This window comes from Schistocerca serialis, chromosome 6 (assembly GCF_023864345.2).
Source record: "Schistocerca serialis cubense isolate TAMUIC-IGC-003099 chromosome 6, iqSchSeri2.2, whole genome shotgun sequence".
Lineage (NCBI taxonomy): Eukaryota > Metazoa > Arthropoda > Insecta > Orthoptera > Acrididae > Schistocerca > Schistocerca serialis.
This window is the reverse complement of record NC_064643.1, coordinates 218,260,348-218,279,290: the sequence shown is the minus strand read 5'-3', so window position 1 is coordinate 218,279,290 and position 18,943 is coordinate 218,260,348. Positions and strand designations below refer to the sequence as shown.

The 18,943-nt window shown below is 40.2% G+C and overlaps 2 protein-coding genes across 2 annotated transcripts in view; one reads left to right on the top strand and one right to left on the bottom strand.

Annotated features, from left to right (window-relative positions):
- The window catches only part of LOC126483747 (probable RNA-binding protein 18), a 46,872-nt gene extending 39,253 nt beyond the window's left edge, over positions 1-7,619 (bottom strand). The window contains exon 1 of the mRNA XM_050106888.1: positions 7,490-7,619. Within this exon, the coding sequence (XP_049962845.1) occupies positions 7,490-7,504 (15 nt within the window). The 5' untranslated portion in view covers positions 7,505-7,619. The remainder of the gene's footprint in view (positions 1-7,489) is intronic.
- Positions 1-18,943, top strand: part of LOC126483742 (pre-mRNA-splicing factor syf1 homolog) — a 553,324-nt gene that overhangs the window by 34,045 nt on the left and 500,336 nt on the right. The window lies entirely within an intron of this gene.

Genomic DNA, 18,943 nt, shown 5'->3' with positions numbered 1-18,943 from the left:
CCTCAACAACAAAAATAATAAAATGGATTGCAGGAAGAAATAGTCTTGTTCTGTTATTTTTTCAAAAATTGATGCAATGGGGACATGTGAAAATACTGGTGGACCCTTCCTGAAAGCACGAACAGAAAAAATTAGATCCATTAAATACTAAAAATAAGAGAACCCTCTTTTTCTAATATCAGCCCTTGGTATAAGGCACCACTACATGAAGAAACTTCCAGCATTGTTGCAAACGACCAACATCATGTGGTCTGAATTATGTAAATGAAAAACTGAATGTGAACATGTCAGTTCTAAATTAGATACAATGCTATTTTTAATAATAAAAAAAAAGAGTGATATCCAGTGATTATTGCCATTTTCACTGTCAGTAAGAAATCATAGCTTTTTACTGATCAAAGCAGCCAAAATATCTTTGTTTTCCTTTTGGTTACCATTTGAACATGACATACACAAATTCAATATATTATATGTGCATAGATTCTGAAATGAAAGGAGATGAAATACCTTAAAGAACACGTCAGAACACATGATATATTATTATCAGATGACCCCTGGCCAAATCCATACATATTACAAAAATGGATGTATGTACATGCGTATGTATGTTCCACATCTCCTCCTAAACCAATGGACCAATTTCGACCAAACTTGGGGCATGTATCCAAGCAACTATCACAGTGAGGGTAAGAACCGTCTACCTATCACAGTTCTTGAGATATGATATCACAAAGAATGAGATGCGTGAAAACTGCCACATCATACATGACATTTAAAGTTATTACTTCTTTGCTACTTATTCTATTTGAAACATATTTTGCACAAAGTATCCACATATGACACTGAATGTATCTACACAAACATATCATTCTATGACACATAGTTCGAGAGATATTATGTCATAAACACTGAAATGTATGAAAAACTGCAGCACAATGCTTAAAGTTTTAATACATTTATTCTTTACTTCGAAGACATTCCTACAGTTGAAACAACTTAAGGAAATCTTTGATGCCTGACACCACTTTTGACAGCTTTTAATTGCGAAGCACAAATATGTGCAGCCGAAAATAATAGCTGTCTATAGAGACACATGAAGCAGCTGCTCTCAGCATACAAAAACTGTCCGGCATCATTTCACACTGCGTCTACAGCATAATTTCAAAAATGTTTTCACGAATACATGGAAATGAAATTTTTTCTATAGTACATCACAAACACAGTAATTTTTTTTTCCCTTTCTAATAGAAAACTAGCAGAATTGATACCTGGGCAATGTCAGGTTTGTCAGCTAGTAAACAATAAAAATAAATAAATAAAGCATCTATTACAAATCCCTTCTGTGCGCTACACTAATTACTAAGCTGCACTGTTGACAGTTCTTATTCATGTGATACCAATCATTGGCATTTACTTTATTCTGGTTACACTCAAAATTCTGATGAAGGCTAGGTCCACAGCCTTTACAGATAACTGAACAAAGCCATTCTGTTTACATGGTTGCTGACAGATATGGTTTAACTTTCTATCAATAATATGGTCATTAGGGAGGGAATATTAACTGGATTGGAAAACGACTTAACCCATGCCCTTTCAACAAAACTATACCAGCATCTGTACTACGAAAATTAGGGGATTTATGGAAAACCTAATTCTGGATGTGTTTGTACTTAGGATCTGAAATCTCAGAATCTAAATATGTATGGACAAAGTAGCTAACATGGCATGCAAGTTCTTCATTTAAGAATTGTCATAAATAACAATCTCCTGTTTGAAGTCAACACAATACTTCTCAAATATTTTGCATCAATACTAGAATTCTGAACTGATGGATATAAAATAGATACATCACACCTTATGGAAGTTAAAAGTTGTCAACTATGCATTATGAGAAAAGTGAATGGTCTCTATTTCCAGAATTCATCATTTATTTCTCATTAAGTGCACTTGGTTCAAGAATCATAAAAGAAGGTTGTATACATGGAAGAATCCTGGAGATACTAAAAGGTATCAGATAGATTATATAATGGTAAGACAGAGATTTAGGAACCAGGTTTTAAATTGTAAGACATTTCCAGGTGCAGATGCGGACTCTCACCACAATCTATTGCTTATGAACTGTAGATTAAAACTGAAGAAATTGCAAAAAGGTGGGACTTTCAGGAGATGGGACCTGGATAAACTGACTAAACCCGAGGTTGTACAGAGTTTCAGGGACAGCATAAGGGAACAATTGACAGGAATGGGGGAAAGAAATACAGTAGAAGAAGAATGGGTAGCTCTGAGGGATGAAGTAGTGAAGGCAGCAGAGGATCAAGTTGGTAAAAAGACGAGGGCTAGTAGAAATCCTTGGGTAACAGAAGAAATATTGAATTTAATTGATGAAAGGAGAAAATATAAAAACGCAGTAAATGAAGAAGGCAAAAGGGAATACAAACGTCTCAAAAATGAGATCGACAGGAAGTGCAAAATGGTTAAGCAGGGATGGCTAGAGGACAAATGTGAGGATGTAGACACTTCTCTCACTAGGTGCAAGATAGATACTGCCTACAGGAAAATTAGAGAGACCTTTGGAGAAAAGAGAAAGACTTGCATGAATATCAAGAGCTCAGATGGAAACCCAGTTCTAAGCAAAGAAGGGAAAGCAAAAAGGTAGAAGGAGTATATAGAGGGTCTATACAAAGGCGATGTACTTGAGGACAATATTATGGAAATGGAAGAGGATGTAGATGAAGATGAAATGGGAGATACGATACTGCGTGAAGAGTTTGACAGAGCACTGAAAGACCTGAGTCGAAACAAGGCCCCGGGAGTAGACAACATTCCATTGGAACAACTGACGGCCTTGGGAGAGCCAGTCCTGACACAACTCTACCATCCGGTGAGCAAGATGTATGAGACAGGCGAAATACCCTCAGACTTCAAGAAGAATATAATAATTCCAATCCCAAAGAATGCAGGTGTTGACAGATGTGAAAATTACCGAACTATCAGTTTAATAAGTCACAGCTGCAAAATACTAGCAAGAATTCTTTACGGACGAATGGAAAAACTGGTAGAAGCCGACCTCGGCAAAGATCAGTTTGGATTCCGCAGAAATGTTGGAACACGTGAGGCAATACTGACCCTACGACTTATCTTAGAAAATAGATTAAGGACAGGCAAACCTACACTTCTAGCATTTGTAGACTTAGAGAAAGCTTTTGACAATGTTGACTGGAATACTCTCATTCAAATTCTAAAGATGGCAGGGGCAAAATAAAGGGAGCGAAAGGGTATTTACAATTTGTACAGAAATAAGATGGCAGTTATAAGAGTCGAGGGGGATGAAAGGGAAGCAGCGGTTGGGAAGGGAGTGAGACAGGGTTGTAGCCTGTCCCCGATGTTATTCAATCTGTATATTGAGCAAGCAGTAAAGGAAACAAAAGAAAAATTTGGAGTAGGTATTAAAGTCCATGGAGAAGAAATAAAAACGTTGAGGTTCGCCAATGACATTGTAATTCTGTCAGAGACAGCAAAGGACTTGGAAGAGCAGTTGAACGGAATGGACAGTGTCTTGAAAGTAGAATATAAGATGAACATCAACAAAAGCAAAACGAGGATAATGGAATGTAGTCAAATTAAGTCGGGTGATGCTGAGGGAATTAGATTAGGAAATGAGACACTTAAAGTAGTAAAGGAGTTTTGCTATTTGGGGAGCAAAATAACTGATGATGGTCGAAGTAGAGAGGATATAAAAGGTAGACTGGCAATGGCAAGGAAAGCGTTTCTGAAGAAGAGAAATTTCTTAACATTGAGTATAGATTTAAGTGTCAGGAAGTCGTTTCTGAAAGTATTTGTATGGAGTGTAACCATGTATGGAAGTGAAACATGGACGATAAATAGTTTGGACAAGAAGAGAATAGAAGCTTTTGAAATGTGGTGCTACAGAAGAATGCTGAAGATTAGATGGGTATATCACATAACTAATGAGGAAGTATGGAATAGGATTGGGGAGAAGAGGATTTTGTGGCACAACTTGACCAGAAGAGGGGATCGGTTGGTAGGACATGTTCTGAGGCATCAAAGGATCACCAATTTAGTATTGGAGGGCAGCGTGGAAGGTAAAAATCGTAGAGGGAGACCAAGAGATGAATACACTAAGCAGATTCAGAAGGATGTAGGTTGCAGTAAGTACTGGGAGATGAAGAAGCTGGCACAGGATAGAGTAGCATGGAGAGCTGCATCAATCCAGTCTCGGGACTGAGGACAACAACAACAACAAATTGCATTCCAAAGTAATTTATATAATGAAGCTCTAATTTGAATTGCAAGGATGTTGAGAGCAATACAAAGGTGCAAATGATAAAAGGAAGCATATTTTTAAGTGATGACAATATAAAGATTTCTTCACTGCTGGGCAAGTCTACACACAACACCAACAGATATAAAATTCTAGTGAACAAATTTTGAGTTGGGCTATATGTGGTGAACTAGCATAAGAATATGGGAATTTTTGTACTATGTTAATAACATTGCATATTTTGAGATTACCCACAAGAAAAAGTTGTGAACTACACTCAAAAGTTCCATTTACCAAAACGCAGAAATGGAAAATATTTTTCTGCAGGACACTGTACGACAGGTTCAAGACTTTCTTTGTGACATTGTAATGCTTACAGTTTACGTTCTCAGGTGACGAAACTAATGAAATTTAAAAATAAAGTCATCTACACAATGAAATAACACATGGCAAATCAACAGGTAGAATATTATAAACATAAAAACAGAAGAAGGCAGGAACAAAAAACCATTTACAGGCCTAACAGCAGTATGCATGAAGTGTTTCACAAAGTTGTAAAATGGTCACAAAAAACTCAAACTGCTTCCAAACAGACAGGCCTTCAGGGAAGAAAAGGTCAGTTATACAAGGTCTAGATATGCTAATGTGACCACAGCCTATGTTCGATGTCAATGTGCAATAATCACTCACACCACTTGCACTAGCAGCGGAGGAGATATAAAATGTGTTAGGGGATGCAGAAAGCAGTCACTGTCAAATGCAAAAACAGAGTGATTCATCTGACTTCCAAAAAGCCATGATCAGCAGCGTAAGAGCCTCCAAAACAGGTACCTGGTTTACGCATCCATGCTGACTATTGTTCATTGGCGACAAAGGCTGGCATTTGCATGCCAATACCACAACTGGATGTCCACTGAGAGGCAACAGGTGACCTTTTCAGATGAACCATGTTTTATGCTCCATTGGACAGAAGAAAGTTGGCATGTACAGTGTGAAATGTCTGAAAGAAAACACCATGTAACATTCGTTGGAAGGGCCCATGCCGGAGGAGGGAGCATTAATGTCTGAGGGATGTTTTTGTGGCATTCTCTGGGTTCTATCATCATTCTGGAAGGCACAGTGGATCAACATAACTGGGTATCTCTGCCTGGGGACCATGTCCACCACTACATTCAGTCTGTTTTTCCTCGGCACAACGGCATCTACCAACAGGACACTGCAACGTGTCACACACCTTGCAGTGTACATGCATGGTTTGGAGAGCACCATACTGAGTTTATTGCACTCCCCTGACCAACAAATTTCCCAAGTTTAAGCCTAATCCAGAATCTGTGGAACCACCTTGGCTCCTCAAACGAGAAACCTAGCACAGCTGGCCAGTACTGGAGTCAGCATGACTTCACATCCCTGACTCTCTTCCACCTCGCAGCGGTCTGTACTGTAGAAGGTGGTTATTCAGACTTCTTGACAGGCGGTAACATTAATGTGACTGGACAGTGTATTAGGGTACACTAGGTAAAACTTTCCCACAATTTGAAAGGTGGTTGGAGACAACGTGTTAACAAGGGACATGTGGTTTATTGAATTTAAATTATACACATGACCTTTCCATACAAAGCCTTCAGTGCTCCAGTATCTAAGCCAAGAGTGGTCGATAGCAGCAGTTTCTGTTTCTACACAGGGTTTATTTTAGAGTTTTTATCACAAGCTTCTGTCAAAGAAACGAATATGTGTGTGTTAATCTGAGGCGACTAGCATTAATTACATTTTATAAGTGACTGCATATTTTTTCAAGCATTAGCATTTGTGGGACTTGGCTTTCTAGTGAATATTAACTGTTTATGTATGTCTACAACAGTGATAAAAATTTCTGTTTTACGAGTTTGTGGATTTTGTGGTTTTTACTGTAGAGTGAGAACTTTCTGGAGCAGATTTTTAGTGCTAGGTTTTATGTTTCTTGTTTACACACAGTAATTTCGCTAAGTGGGGACAAGCAGCAGGAAATGATCCCAGAGGGGATAAGGAGCAAACATGTCATATGGCCGGAAATGCATTATGTCTGTACCACAGGGTATCTATTAATTCATCATGTCTATACAGTTCAATGCAGTGTATGACATGCTGTGATGACACAACTGTTTGATGAGGTGTTTGAAGTGATCTCCAAGAGCCTCTAAGCTTGTGTGAATATGACACACCAATGACTGATGCACACATTCAAATGTGAGGCAAAAAGAGGGGCTAGAGTATGATATTAGACCTTCCCCCCTCCCATCTAAAATCTTCGCCATGGCGACAAATTGAACTGCAGCATGATGAAACCAATGAATGTGAGTGTCAGACAGACCTGTTGCATTGCCTACTGTTTATGTCTGGGCTGTATTTAAACACACCTTACTGAATTTAGAGCACTTTTCATCACAAAAACTACAACCTGAACGCAAATTCAGAAATTGCAAAATTGATAATGAACATGTCTCAGAGGAGTTCTATGACGCATATTATGTATTTACATATATCATGGATTAACTAAAAAAATGGAGTGGTTGCCAGTGCCAAACACTGCATAATGTGGCTTTCTGAGTATAGGTGCAGACGTTATTACCACTGTGGTTATGTTCGTCTTATACAAAACGTATTTCTGTACATGAGCTGTTCTGGACAGACATGACAGATTAAATAACGCACTATTTACCGGTTCAAACAACAGCATTATACTCAACAACAAACGTGTAAACACAGGGTCCCAAAACAAGTGAATAGTCCTCTGAAATCAGGGACAGGGGGGGGGGGGGGGGAGAGAAACAGATGACTGGTACATTGTAGTAACAATTTCACTCAACGCATGTGGCCATAGAGCACATGTCGCAATCAACGACTTTAGATTTTTGACTGGGCTATCGTCAATCTGTTACGGAACAGTGAAATTCATACTTCTGGTCGTTTCCTCAACTCACGAGGAAACCGATACCCCCGGCTGTGCAACAAATGAATCGGTCACTACAAACAAGATATAGAAATTGGGGGGCTGGACTGATTTAAACTTGACTCGACATTGTACTCTTACGTATTTGTGCGATACGCTGTCCGCCTGCTCTTGAAAAACATGTTTGCCTGCCATTTCATTAATTAATATACTCCAAGCATATACACAAAACTACAGCACACAAGCACATACACATAGATTTTGTTATTAAATCTACACACCTCACATAAGCTCATTCCGACTCAGCTAAAGAAGCTGAACTATAAACAACAGCAAAACAATAACATAAACAAAACAATACTGAAAGTGATTCCACACCGATAGAATATACACAGACAGTTTGGAACAAAGATAGCCAACCAAAGACATAAAATTCTCTATATTTTTGATGCAACCGCAACCAAAATCGGTGGATGAATTTGTTGGACCCTAAATAATGTTATCATCAGCGCCTTTTCACTAGTTCCTGATACTGATGAATGCATAGCATTCTCGTTAAAACGAAAAGCAAAGGCCATATAACGATAGTCACAGTAATAGAAATCGTCACTTACAATACCCACTAGAACTATTAATACTGTTGCTCAGCAGATCCAGCTACAGGGCGCGCATATAAATTTTTAAAGTTATTACTTGGTTCAGACGGCGGAGAATCAGATCCGACTCATACCGTGTGTCACAATCGGTGTCTGGGGCCATTTTTAAAGAAAGAAGGGTGCTGCCCATAATATATCTCCACGCTGAGCCGAAATGTAATCAAGAAGTGCAAATGGCGTAGTACGACAGCACCCTACGCGCCGTTCTCCTAGTGTTGCAATATGAAACCATAACATTTAACGTCTAAGTTTGGGCACTCCACGGTGACCTACCACTGACAGGAGTGCGAAGGCAGTGGGAACTGATAATAATTGAGACACCATGGCGGGGACATGTCTGCTGACACCACTGGATAATGAGTATGAATCACAACATCGCTGGCTGTGATGACGTTATGTCCAACTTAAATATGAAAATTTTAGAAGCCTCAGCCTCAGTGCCTGGTGAAGGCCCACACCAATTACTGCAAACTACAACCTACAAAATACCTAAATACCACCCCCCAAGATGTACTTAGTGCCGTCTCTCGACAATACGATGCTATTTGGTTTGTGGGGTGCTCAACTGTATGGTTATCAGTGCCCAAACAAATTCCCAATCTTTTCACTGTCCAATGTGTCCACTTACCTGAATGATGATGAAATAATGAGGACAGCGCAAACACCCAGTTCCTCGGCGGAGAAAATCTCTGACCTGGCTGGGAATCGAACCCAGGACCCCATGATTCTGAGGTAGCAACATTAGTCACTAGACCATGAACTGTAAACTCCCAAATGATATTCAACCAGAGTGTCTTTCTGTAAGTGCAAGCGTTTACTGTCTCCGCTAATAATTAGAGAACTTGGTGCAAATATTAGCTGTATTTAATCAAACCACTACACCTTGCACAAAGGCTGTTCCAGCCACATGTTACACTTGTTGGAATTGCAGTCATTCGACGTGAGACTGTAGTGAATCTAGATGGGCTATCATACGCCTTAATAAGTAGAGTAACACGTTGTGTAAGGTGTATTCTGTAGTGTGACTTGGTGTTCTTCCCTTTTGTGTTTTATGTTTCATTAATATTTGGACAGTAATAGAATATGCAAGATACTGGTAGAAACACAACTAGTAAGAGTATTTCTGTTGTAGCTCTATTGGAGCAGATCTCTAAGTTACAAACAGCACTCGAACAGAAAGCTAGGGAATTAGAACATTGCAAGTACCAGGGAGGTGTAGTGCAAGCTGAGAACCAAGTGGACACAGCTTTAGAGGAAACAGAGAGGGGAGAGAAGGGATGGGATGCTTGTCAAATACAACACATGAGAGTAATGATTTAGCAACAGTACAGGGTGTCACACGTAAAACAGGTAGGCTCCATGTACTGGTTAACCATCTCCAGTCGAATTGCTTGTGAAGTGGCAACACTGTCTCCAAAGCTGGCTACACTGCATTTTGCCAGGCTCCATGTACTGGTTAATCATCTCTAGTCGAATTGCTTGTGAAGTGGCAACACTGTCTCGAAAGGTGGCATTTTGCTGGAAAGTTGAGTGTAGCTGTGTGTTCATGCCTCAGTTGTTGTGAGGAGCTCGTATGGTTGTGTTGTTACAGAAATGAGGCAGTTCGCATTAGAACACTGGTTTGATATTGTGGAGTACTACATAAAGGCAGGATCCTTCGAGGAATGTAAAGGAATGTTTAAAGCGAAGTATCCTGGTAGGAAACTCCCCACGACCACCACAATTCAAGATCTGAACAAGAAAAGGAGGGCTATAGGATCTGTTCAGAATGTGCAGAGAAATAGGTGACCAACAATGAGGACCCCTAAAACTGTAGACAGAATTCCCATAAAGAGAAGTCATCACAAGTCGGTAAGGAGATTATTGCAGCAGGTTGATGTATCTCGTACATCCTCCCATTGCATATGTAAAGATTTGAAATCAAAAGGCTGTCGTGTAAGTGTGGTGCAAGGATTGGAATTTTAGTATCAGGAAAATAGAGTTCATTACTGTAACTGGCTATTAACATCAATTGCTAATGCTTACTTGGACCTCTTGCTTAACTTCATGTCAGATGAGGCCTGATTTCATTTGTCTGGTTATGTAAACTCCCAGATTTGCAGACACAGGTCTCAGGACAACCCACATATTCTGAATGAAGAACCTCACCACCCAGAGAAGATAAGTGTTTGGTGAGTGTTCTCTGGCATGTGCATTATTGGCCGCATATTTTTCATTTACTCCTTCAATAGTGCTAGATATCTACAGATTTTTGACTCTTTCTATACATAATTAACCGATGCAGGGAAGCTGTATGCAGTATTCCAACAATATAAAGCAACCAGTCACACATCCAACCAAAGTATGACCCACATCACCAACATATCCATGCAGAGAGACCTGTCAGTAGAGCTCTTTGGCCCCCAAGGTTCCCAGACTTAATATTATGTGATTTTTATTTATGGGGTACACTAAAAATCAGTGTGTATGCTGGCAAACATCGCACAATAGACGATATTAAATGGAACATTGCTAGAGAAATTTACACCATGCCTGCAGAATTACAGCATGTTGACAGTAATGTCCTCACATGAAGTCAGCAATGCCTTGATGCCCATGGCCACCACTTCTACCATATTTTATAAGCAGGTAACTACATGCCTTTTAACGTTGCTGCTATCTATTCTTTGTTAGTTAACTTATTGTTGCTTAATCTAAGGCGTGAGGTGTACCAGTTTTGTGTGGGACTTACTGTATAAGGCGTCACTGTGAAGAATTACGGTTCAGAAGAGGTTGTCTAAGACCAGGCAAGAAGAACAGGTGTCAGTAATCGAAGGGTGTGGAAGTTTACTTGATATGAGAAGTATTGGCATTGTGGAAATAAAGGTGAATAGAGTACAAGTATCTTCAGTACCTAGTGAAAATGCGGAGTCTGAAGTATCTGAAGCGCCAAACGAACAAAGTGCGTGAGTAGAAATATGTGTGATATTGATTTATGTACTGTGGTTTCTACGCCATTAGGTGACAGGGTTTGTTGTTTTGAGGCCTTGGTGCCTGGGGCAGATGCAGAGGGAAGTACATCTGCCACTGATTTTAGCATCGTGTGGAGGGAATCTGGAGATGGTGACTGTAAGGTAGACTCTATTGAAAATGGACAGGAGAATACTGATGATGTTAGTTGTGTTGCGAATGTTTAGGATGATGAAGTAGTATAGACACACTTATTTTCGGAGGCTGCATATTCGTCGCCACCTTCTCCAAAGGGGGGAGAGAGGAAGACAGGAAGGAGAAAAAAATGCTTGTGTGACTAAAGAGCAAGCTGACGAGCAGACAAAACTGAATCCTTTCAGGGATCGTAGTTGAGGATGAGGGTCAATTTGAGGATACTTGCAATGTTGTAGGTAATGAGTGTAAAAAAAGACCTTATGTAAATGTTCTTAAAAGCACAGTCAAATTTAGGGAGACATTGTTTCAGGCAAAGGAGACGGTTGCAAATGGTACATAATTGCAAAGGTTTATTATCATGAATATAGTACCACCTAAACTGTGTGCAGCACCACTAAGAGTCAATGTGCATGATAAAGTGCCGAAAAGGAAGTTGGTTGTAAAAAGGAACGGTTTTAGAAAGCATGGCATTGCAAGGCAGTGGCGGATGCAGAAAAACCTCAAGGAGGGAGCACTAAAGATATCTTAAACTACCTTTACTTTTACCATAATAAAAAATAATTAAGTCACATGTAAAGGTTAAGAATGTTTTGTTTAAACTGATTATACGCATATAAAAGACAATGCCATTTTATGATAAAAGAAGTTACAATTGTGGTTGTCTTCCTTAAATGATGAATTCTGTGCGGCTATTCTTTCTGGTAAATGGTTAATTACGTCGTTAAGTATGATGACGCGGACGCGCGCGCTACATAGAAAAGTACAACTACTCGATAACTCGATTCAGTCGAGTCGACAGACGAAAGGAACGAACGAATGACTGTCGGGGGCTTCGCGGGTGGCAATGCGGTCGGCCTCGCAAGGGGAAAGGGGGGGGGGGGGGACGCTCTCTGTGCGTTCAAGATATCTTTAGTGCTCCCTCCTTGAGGTTTTTCTGCATCCGCCACTGCCTTGCAATGCCATGCTTTCTAAAACCTTTCCTTTTTACAACCAACTTCCTTTTCGGCACTTTATCATGCACAAGCCTCCTTGCCATGTAGTAAATCTACAAGTAACTGTACTATAAGAGATGGAATCAGAGCTACAGACCAGTATATTGTATGTCCTAGCTCAGTGAGTAGATGTTGGGTAAGCATAGTTTCAGGGATGTGTTTTGAGAAAACATAAGGGAAACTTTCACTTCGAAGACAAGTTCCGGATGATATACCAAAACAGTGGATTAAAAAAACACCTGACAAAATAAGAAAAATTGTAAATTGGTGCAAAAACAAAAATGGAGATATCATAGCTGTGTCTCTTGTAGCAACTTGTACACGCTAAGTATGCTTGAGGCAAAAGGCTGACAGTCCTCTGGACCTATCTTTGCACCAGATCCCCATAGAAATGCTTGACGCTACAGCTACAAATTAGGTACTAAACCCTGTTCCACCAATAATTGTAATTGAATTATATCAAGCAGAACAAGAAAGATATCGACCGTATTAGAGAGTAAAACCTAGATTTAAGAGGAAGCAAGTAATGTAAGGCACTCTCATGAGCTACTGATCACGATTATACAGTACAAACCAATGTAAACGTGATCTATGAAGTTGTTGTAGGGTGGGACCAATGTCAACTTTGGGGCGAAATTTTGAAGAAGAGAGGACTGTCTGTAGCACATCAGGTCCAACTCCTGCATGTGCGTATAAATTTTTAAGATTATTGCTTGGCGCAGACTGTAGAGAATGAGATCCAGCTCATACCATGCGTCACAATCGGTATCTGGGGCACGCAAAGAGTAGCAGTGTTGCAGAAGGCAACCCAAGGGGTGACGACTACAATAGCGTTGTCACATGTTAATACAATTAATAAAACAGTGGAAGTCAGTAAGAAGGCTTGTTGATAGTGGAACTAATACAAGGAGCCAGCCTCTAAAAACTCATTAAATCTTACACCCTATTAATAGGGGCAGAAAAAACAGACAAAATAGCTACTTTTTCTTCATCGCCTAAAATTGATTGTGTCGTTCAGTAGTCTTCAAGCCTATCACTATACAAAGCCCAGGACGTTAAAACATGATGCACAGTGACTGTGAGGCCGCAATTGTACTTTTGACAATAAGTGTAGGTGTGGTACAGAGTCAAATGCCTTTCGGAAATCAAGAAATACTGCATCTACCTGATTACCTTAGCCAAAGCTTTTATTAAGTCATGTGAGTTAAGTGCGAATTGTGTTTCATATGATCGATATTTTATGAAACCATGCTGGTTGGCATGGAGATAACTCATTGCCTTTGAGCTCAGAATAGCTCAGAAATAAATCTATGTCAAGGGTACTGGATGGCAGTTTTGTAAATCACTTCTTGTAGACATGTGTTACCTATGCTTTTTTCTCAGAACTAACATCGATTGTTTGTTTGACGGATCTGGCCCTGGAGGTTTGTTCAACTTTAACGATTTCTGATACTAATACTTATTTCACTCACATTTTCACTGGAACGAAGATTAAATTGGAGAAATTCTCCTGGGGTTTCTTTGTAAAGGAACATTTGAGAATGGAGTTAAGCATTTCAGCTTTTGCTATGCTATCCTCCATTTCAGTTCCTGTCTAATTTGCTAGGAACTGAACACTAGCTTTCGCCCCACAAACATCCTTTACATATGACCAGATTTGCTTAGGGTTTTATGAAAGATCATTTGACAATATACTGCTATGGTAGTCATTCAAGCTTCATGCATTATTCTCTTGACAGCCAAACATATTTCATTCAGCATCTATCTGTCTGCAGCCCTGGGTTTTGTTTTACACCCTTTATTCAGTAATCTCTTTTTATTTAGAAGTTTCTTTACAGTGATGAATACTATGGAGGGTCCGTCCCACTATGAACTGTCCTGTTGCGTGCCTATCTATCCACTACATGCTCAATTATTCCTTCAAATTTGATCCATGGTCCCTCCACAGCTGACCTGTCGTTAACAGACGTTCAGTTGTAATAAATCGTACCAAGAATAAGGTTTGTGATAACTTTTTGGCACGCCATTGTTTTGAAATGGCATACTGTCAGAACAAGCAAGTTATAATACTGAAGAAGAGAATCCACTGAAATCCAATATGGAGTGTCCGAAGTAACAATCGAGTGACGACTTGTGATCTGACCTGAAATGCTATTGGTTATTCTTATTTCAGGTCAAGCTGTGCCTAACGATAAGTGGTGTTGTATGTCATCAAACTTCTGCAGTGAGCATTGTGTTCTCCGTATGTTGTCAGCATTAAGTGGGGGTTGTTATGTGAACTTAGAATACCACTGTTTGCATACACTTTCTGCAGAGTTCAAAACTTTACTATTAGACGTTTTTGTTGCGCTTTTACAATGTTTTTAATTCGTAATAGCAGTGATGAATTATTATTGTTCCACCACATCCAAAGAGAAACACGTGAAAGGAGCAAACGTTTGCATTATATGATGACACTGATGTATTGTGCTATTTTGATTGCATATTGAATAAATGTTTAAAATCTGTTTTTATATATGAAAAATGCGTACGGTTATTGAGCAAAGTCTTATGACATTTACAGCAGTTATTTCTAATAGTAAATTCCACCTTGGTTTTCACACACATAAAAGGCACTAGTAATCAACAGCTACATATGTCCATTTCTTTGGACAGAGAAACTCAAAAGAGACTGTGTAGGAATTACACTATTTCCTCTTGATTCATTTGTGATATATCATACCTGTTTTAAACAGGAATGAATGTACCATGTAGTACTCTGTAACAAGATAAAACATTTCTGAGTTTTATGTAATTTTCCACAATAGAAAAGAAAAATCGTTGTGTGTGTGTGTGTGTGTGTGTGTGTGTGTGTGTGTGTGTGTGTGTGTGTGTGTGTGTGTGTGTGTTGGGGGGGCCTAATTAGTGACAGCTCTATGCAGTACAAAAAATTGAAAGCAAATAGTAATTGAAATATGTGCCAGTGACAATGTGAAATAAAGATCTGAGAAATAAATAAAGGCTGGGAAGCAATAAATGTTGTATTGGGTGAAATTTTAGCAAATATCTTAAGTACATTTCCTGCACTGTCCCAGTGTAGAACACTTCATTTGTCTATTTTTATAAAAACATTGGCATCCTCAGACCTATGCTTGTATATTCTGCTTTGCAAATACGTCAATAAAAATCAAAAGCCTGAATGTATATTACAATAACTGGGAACAGAAATCAGATAAACCAACCAAAAGAAACACAAACACTATGTAATCATTGTACCTATTGGCTTCACCATTTGATTAACAGGCATAAAATATTAGTACCTAAGATGCCAGCTAATTTCTTCATGTGTCTTATCTTGTCCACTTCTCTTGATGCTGTTGCATTGGTCTATGACTCAACAGATGACATTGAAGAGCGTATATAAATTTTAGAAGATGGCATCGGGGCTGGAATGTGATAATTGCCCCCCCCCCTCCCGGTCCCTCCCTCATGAAATCTTGGTTGTGGTGACAGAGCATCACCAAAAGTCTATGTTAGATTGGGAGGTAATAACTGGAAGGTAACAGAATGGCAAAAGCAAGAAATGAGACTGCGAAGTTAAGGTTGTGGTAATACACTGATCTGTAGTATAGCCTGATATCTATGTGTGTGCCGTATTTAAAGCACTTTTAGTTTTAAAAATTTAATCTGCAAGGTAAATTCAGGGAACATATTATACAATGGGAAATTTTCGAATGAGTATTTTGATGTATGAATATCGAACATAAACTATGAAAAATGTAAGATCACTTCAGTACTTAACTTTTACTGACAACAAAGTGTGTGTGTGTGTGTGTGTGTGTGTGTGTGTGTGTGTGTGTGTGTGTGTGTGTGCTTGCGGGCGTGAAATGTGATGTCATGAACAGGGTGTTTCACAATTCGTGTTACACATTTCTAGAGGTTGTAGAGGGGACTTAGTAGATCAAGGAACCCATGTCGGGAAACGGTTCGTTACAAGGAAAACAAGAGGTACTCAGCTGTGCATTAGGTGTTTCCCTCTGCAGTTCGCCTCTTATGGAGGGCTACCTACAGTCATGAATGGTACAATGACGCAATGTCACGTGATGTCCTCTAGTTTTAATCTGTCTTCTTTTCATGCTTCCAGGTAATGTGTCAGTTGACATTACAGTGACTAGGACTACAGTAGTAGGATGCCTGAGTACACATTCGCAGAGTACACCAAAATGTTGTTAATTTACGGTGAAGCTCGTCTTAATGGAAGAGAAGCTATACGACTGTACCACTCATCCCAGGTTTACCAAAGAAGTACAATGGCTGCAGGAAAGTGTGAAACTCACAAGCAATAAAGCAAAGTGTCGTATTGGAAGAGGAAGTGCTTATGAAGTCGAATAGAACTCATCGATGAGTACACGAGCTATTACACATCACTTGCATGTGTCTCACTCGTCTGTCTGGCGTTTTCTGCGTGAACAGCAGTTCCAGCCCTATCATCCTCAGAAGGTACTCCTGTCGGATTTTGCGTAACATGTCAATTTCTGGACTTGGATTTTACACCGATGTGTGGATTTTCCTCAGTTTTGAAGGCGAAATTTGTTCGCTGAGGCAGAGCATTTCGACAGGCAAGGTGTTTTGAACGCTTGAAATAGCCAAATTTGGGATCAAGAAAACCCAAAAGCACGAAGATTTCAGCACACCCTCGGCATCAATTACTGAGAAGTGTGTGGAACTTAATGGTAATACGAGGTGTGGCTAGAAAAAAACCGGACTAGTACTGGTGAAACAATAAAACGAATGCAATAAGGCTGAAAGTCGCGTGGCCTGTCACGTGACTCTCGCTCCGCCTACTGCTCGAGTTTCATCTGCCTCCTGCACTCAGTCTGCCCGTGTCGTCTGTTTTAAGTAGTTGACGTTTTGTCTGTGCGTCGGAAAATGTTGAGTGTACAGAAAGAACAGCGTGTTAACATCAAATTTTGTTTCAAACTAGGAAAATCTGCAAGTGAAACGTTTGTAATGTTACAACAAGTGTACGGCGATGATTGTTTATCGCGAACACAAGTGTTTGAGTGGTATAAACGATTTAAAGATGGCCGCAAAGACACCAGTGATGACACTCGCACTGGCAGACCATTGTCAGCAAAAACTGATGCAAACATTGAAAAAATCGGTAAACTTGTTCGACAAGATCGCCGCTTAACAATCAGAGCAGTGTCTGAGTTAACAGGAGTTGACAAGGAAAGTGTTAGGCAGATTCTTCATGAAAGTTTCAACATGAACAAAGTGTGTTCAAAAATGGTTCCAAAGTGTCTCACAATTGAACAGAAGGAACGCCGAAGAATGATTTGTTCTGACATCCTGGAAAACATTGAAAGTGATCCCACCTTCTTACAAAATGTTATTACTTGCGATGAATCGTGGTTTTTTACTTACGATCCCGAAACTAAACGCCAATCGATGCATTGGAAAACTCCTGGTTCTCCACGACAAAAAAAAACACGAATGTCAAAATCGAAATTCAAGGCAATGATGATTGTTTTTTTTTTGACATCAAAGGGATTGTGCACATTGATTGGGTACCAGAGGGACAAACAGTGAATCAGCATTACTACATTAGCGTCCTGGCTACCCTACGTGAGCGAGTACGGAGAAAACGGAACGATTTGTGGAGAAAAAAGTCATGGATCCTTCACCAAGACAATGCCCCAGCTCACAGTGCGTTGTCAGTGAAGACGTTTTTGGCAAAACACAACATTCCCATCTTAGATCATCCACCCTACTCACCTGATTTGGCCCCCTGTGACTTTTTTCTTTTCCCTAAAGTCAAGTCAGCTTTGAAAGGAACTAGATTTGAGACTGTTGAAGCAGTAAAAGAAAAAGCGACGGAAGTAATGTATGGACTTACCGAAAATGATCTGCAGCATTACTATGAACAGTGGAAAATTCGTATGGAGCGGTGTAGAGACCGAGGAGGAGAGTACATTGAAGGAGATAACATGAAATTGTAAATAATTGTAAATAAATGTTTTTTCCAGCATCAGTCCGGTTTTTTTCTATCCGCACCTCGTATGAATTACGAAGAAATGAAAGTTCTGGCGCAGATCCTTAGGTAGTGTTGTAAGAGAGGCAATAAAGTTAAGCGTGGCAGAGAACTGCTCGAATCGTGACACTGGATACCAGATCAACAAAATCTGGGATTCTGCACTGGATCTGCTAGAAATCCAGCGGTGGCAGCTGCAGAACTGAACGAAAAGGAAACTGAGAATTTGATCATGGGGAACGAAACCCAGACAGAGCAACAGAAGCACCTTACTAAAAACAATACGCCAGATCGCTGTCAGCCGGACTGGACGAAAAACGGAACGCCAGATCTCGACCAGGCGCACTGGACCGAAGATGGAACGTCTCTGGATGTTTCAAGTGGGAATAGATCACATGTGGACCACCTTGAACCGAACTTGGGGGCACAGCTGGCTGTAAATGGAACGCTAGATCACTTCCAGGCGCGCTGCCTGAAACTAGAACGTCTCAGAACACTTTTAGCAGGAACGGACTCCAGATGCAACATCTAGAGCTGGTCATGGATGGGGAAGGCGGTAGGTATAAATACTGGACCCATTCCACTCGACTAGCAGAAAATAGTGGGCATCAGAGGCAGCAGAAAGTGACCACCACTGCTACTGCTGGATCCGGACAGCAAGCTCGTTGGCAAGCAGGATTCCAATTGCAACTGTCACAGTTTCCTGCACTCAGGTCAAGACAAAATGGTGGACCTACCAGCTCCACTCTACTCCTGCTGTGCTCTCTCCAGCTGCGCCAGAGACTGGACTGCCCAACTCTAGGACACCCACCACCACCCCTGACACTAGCCACAGACAGTGGAACAGTCAGTGTCGCTCCAGAACCCGCAGTGACAGCGCAACAATAATTGGAAAGTGCAGGAAGCGAAGTCACGAACTGGATGTGCTAA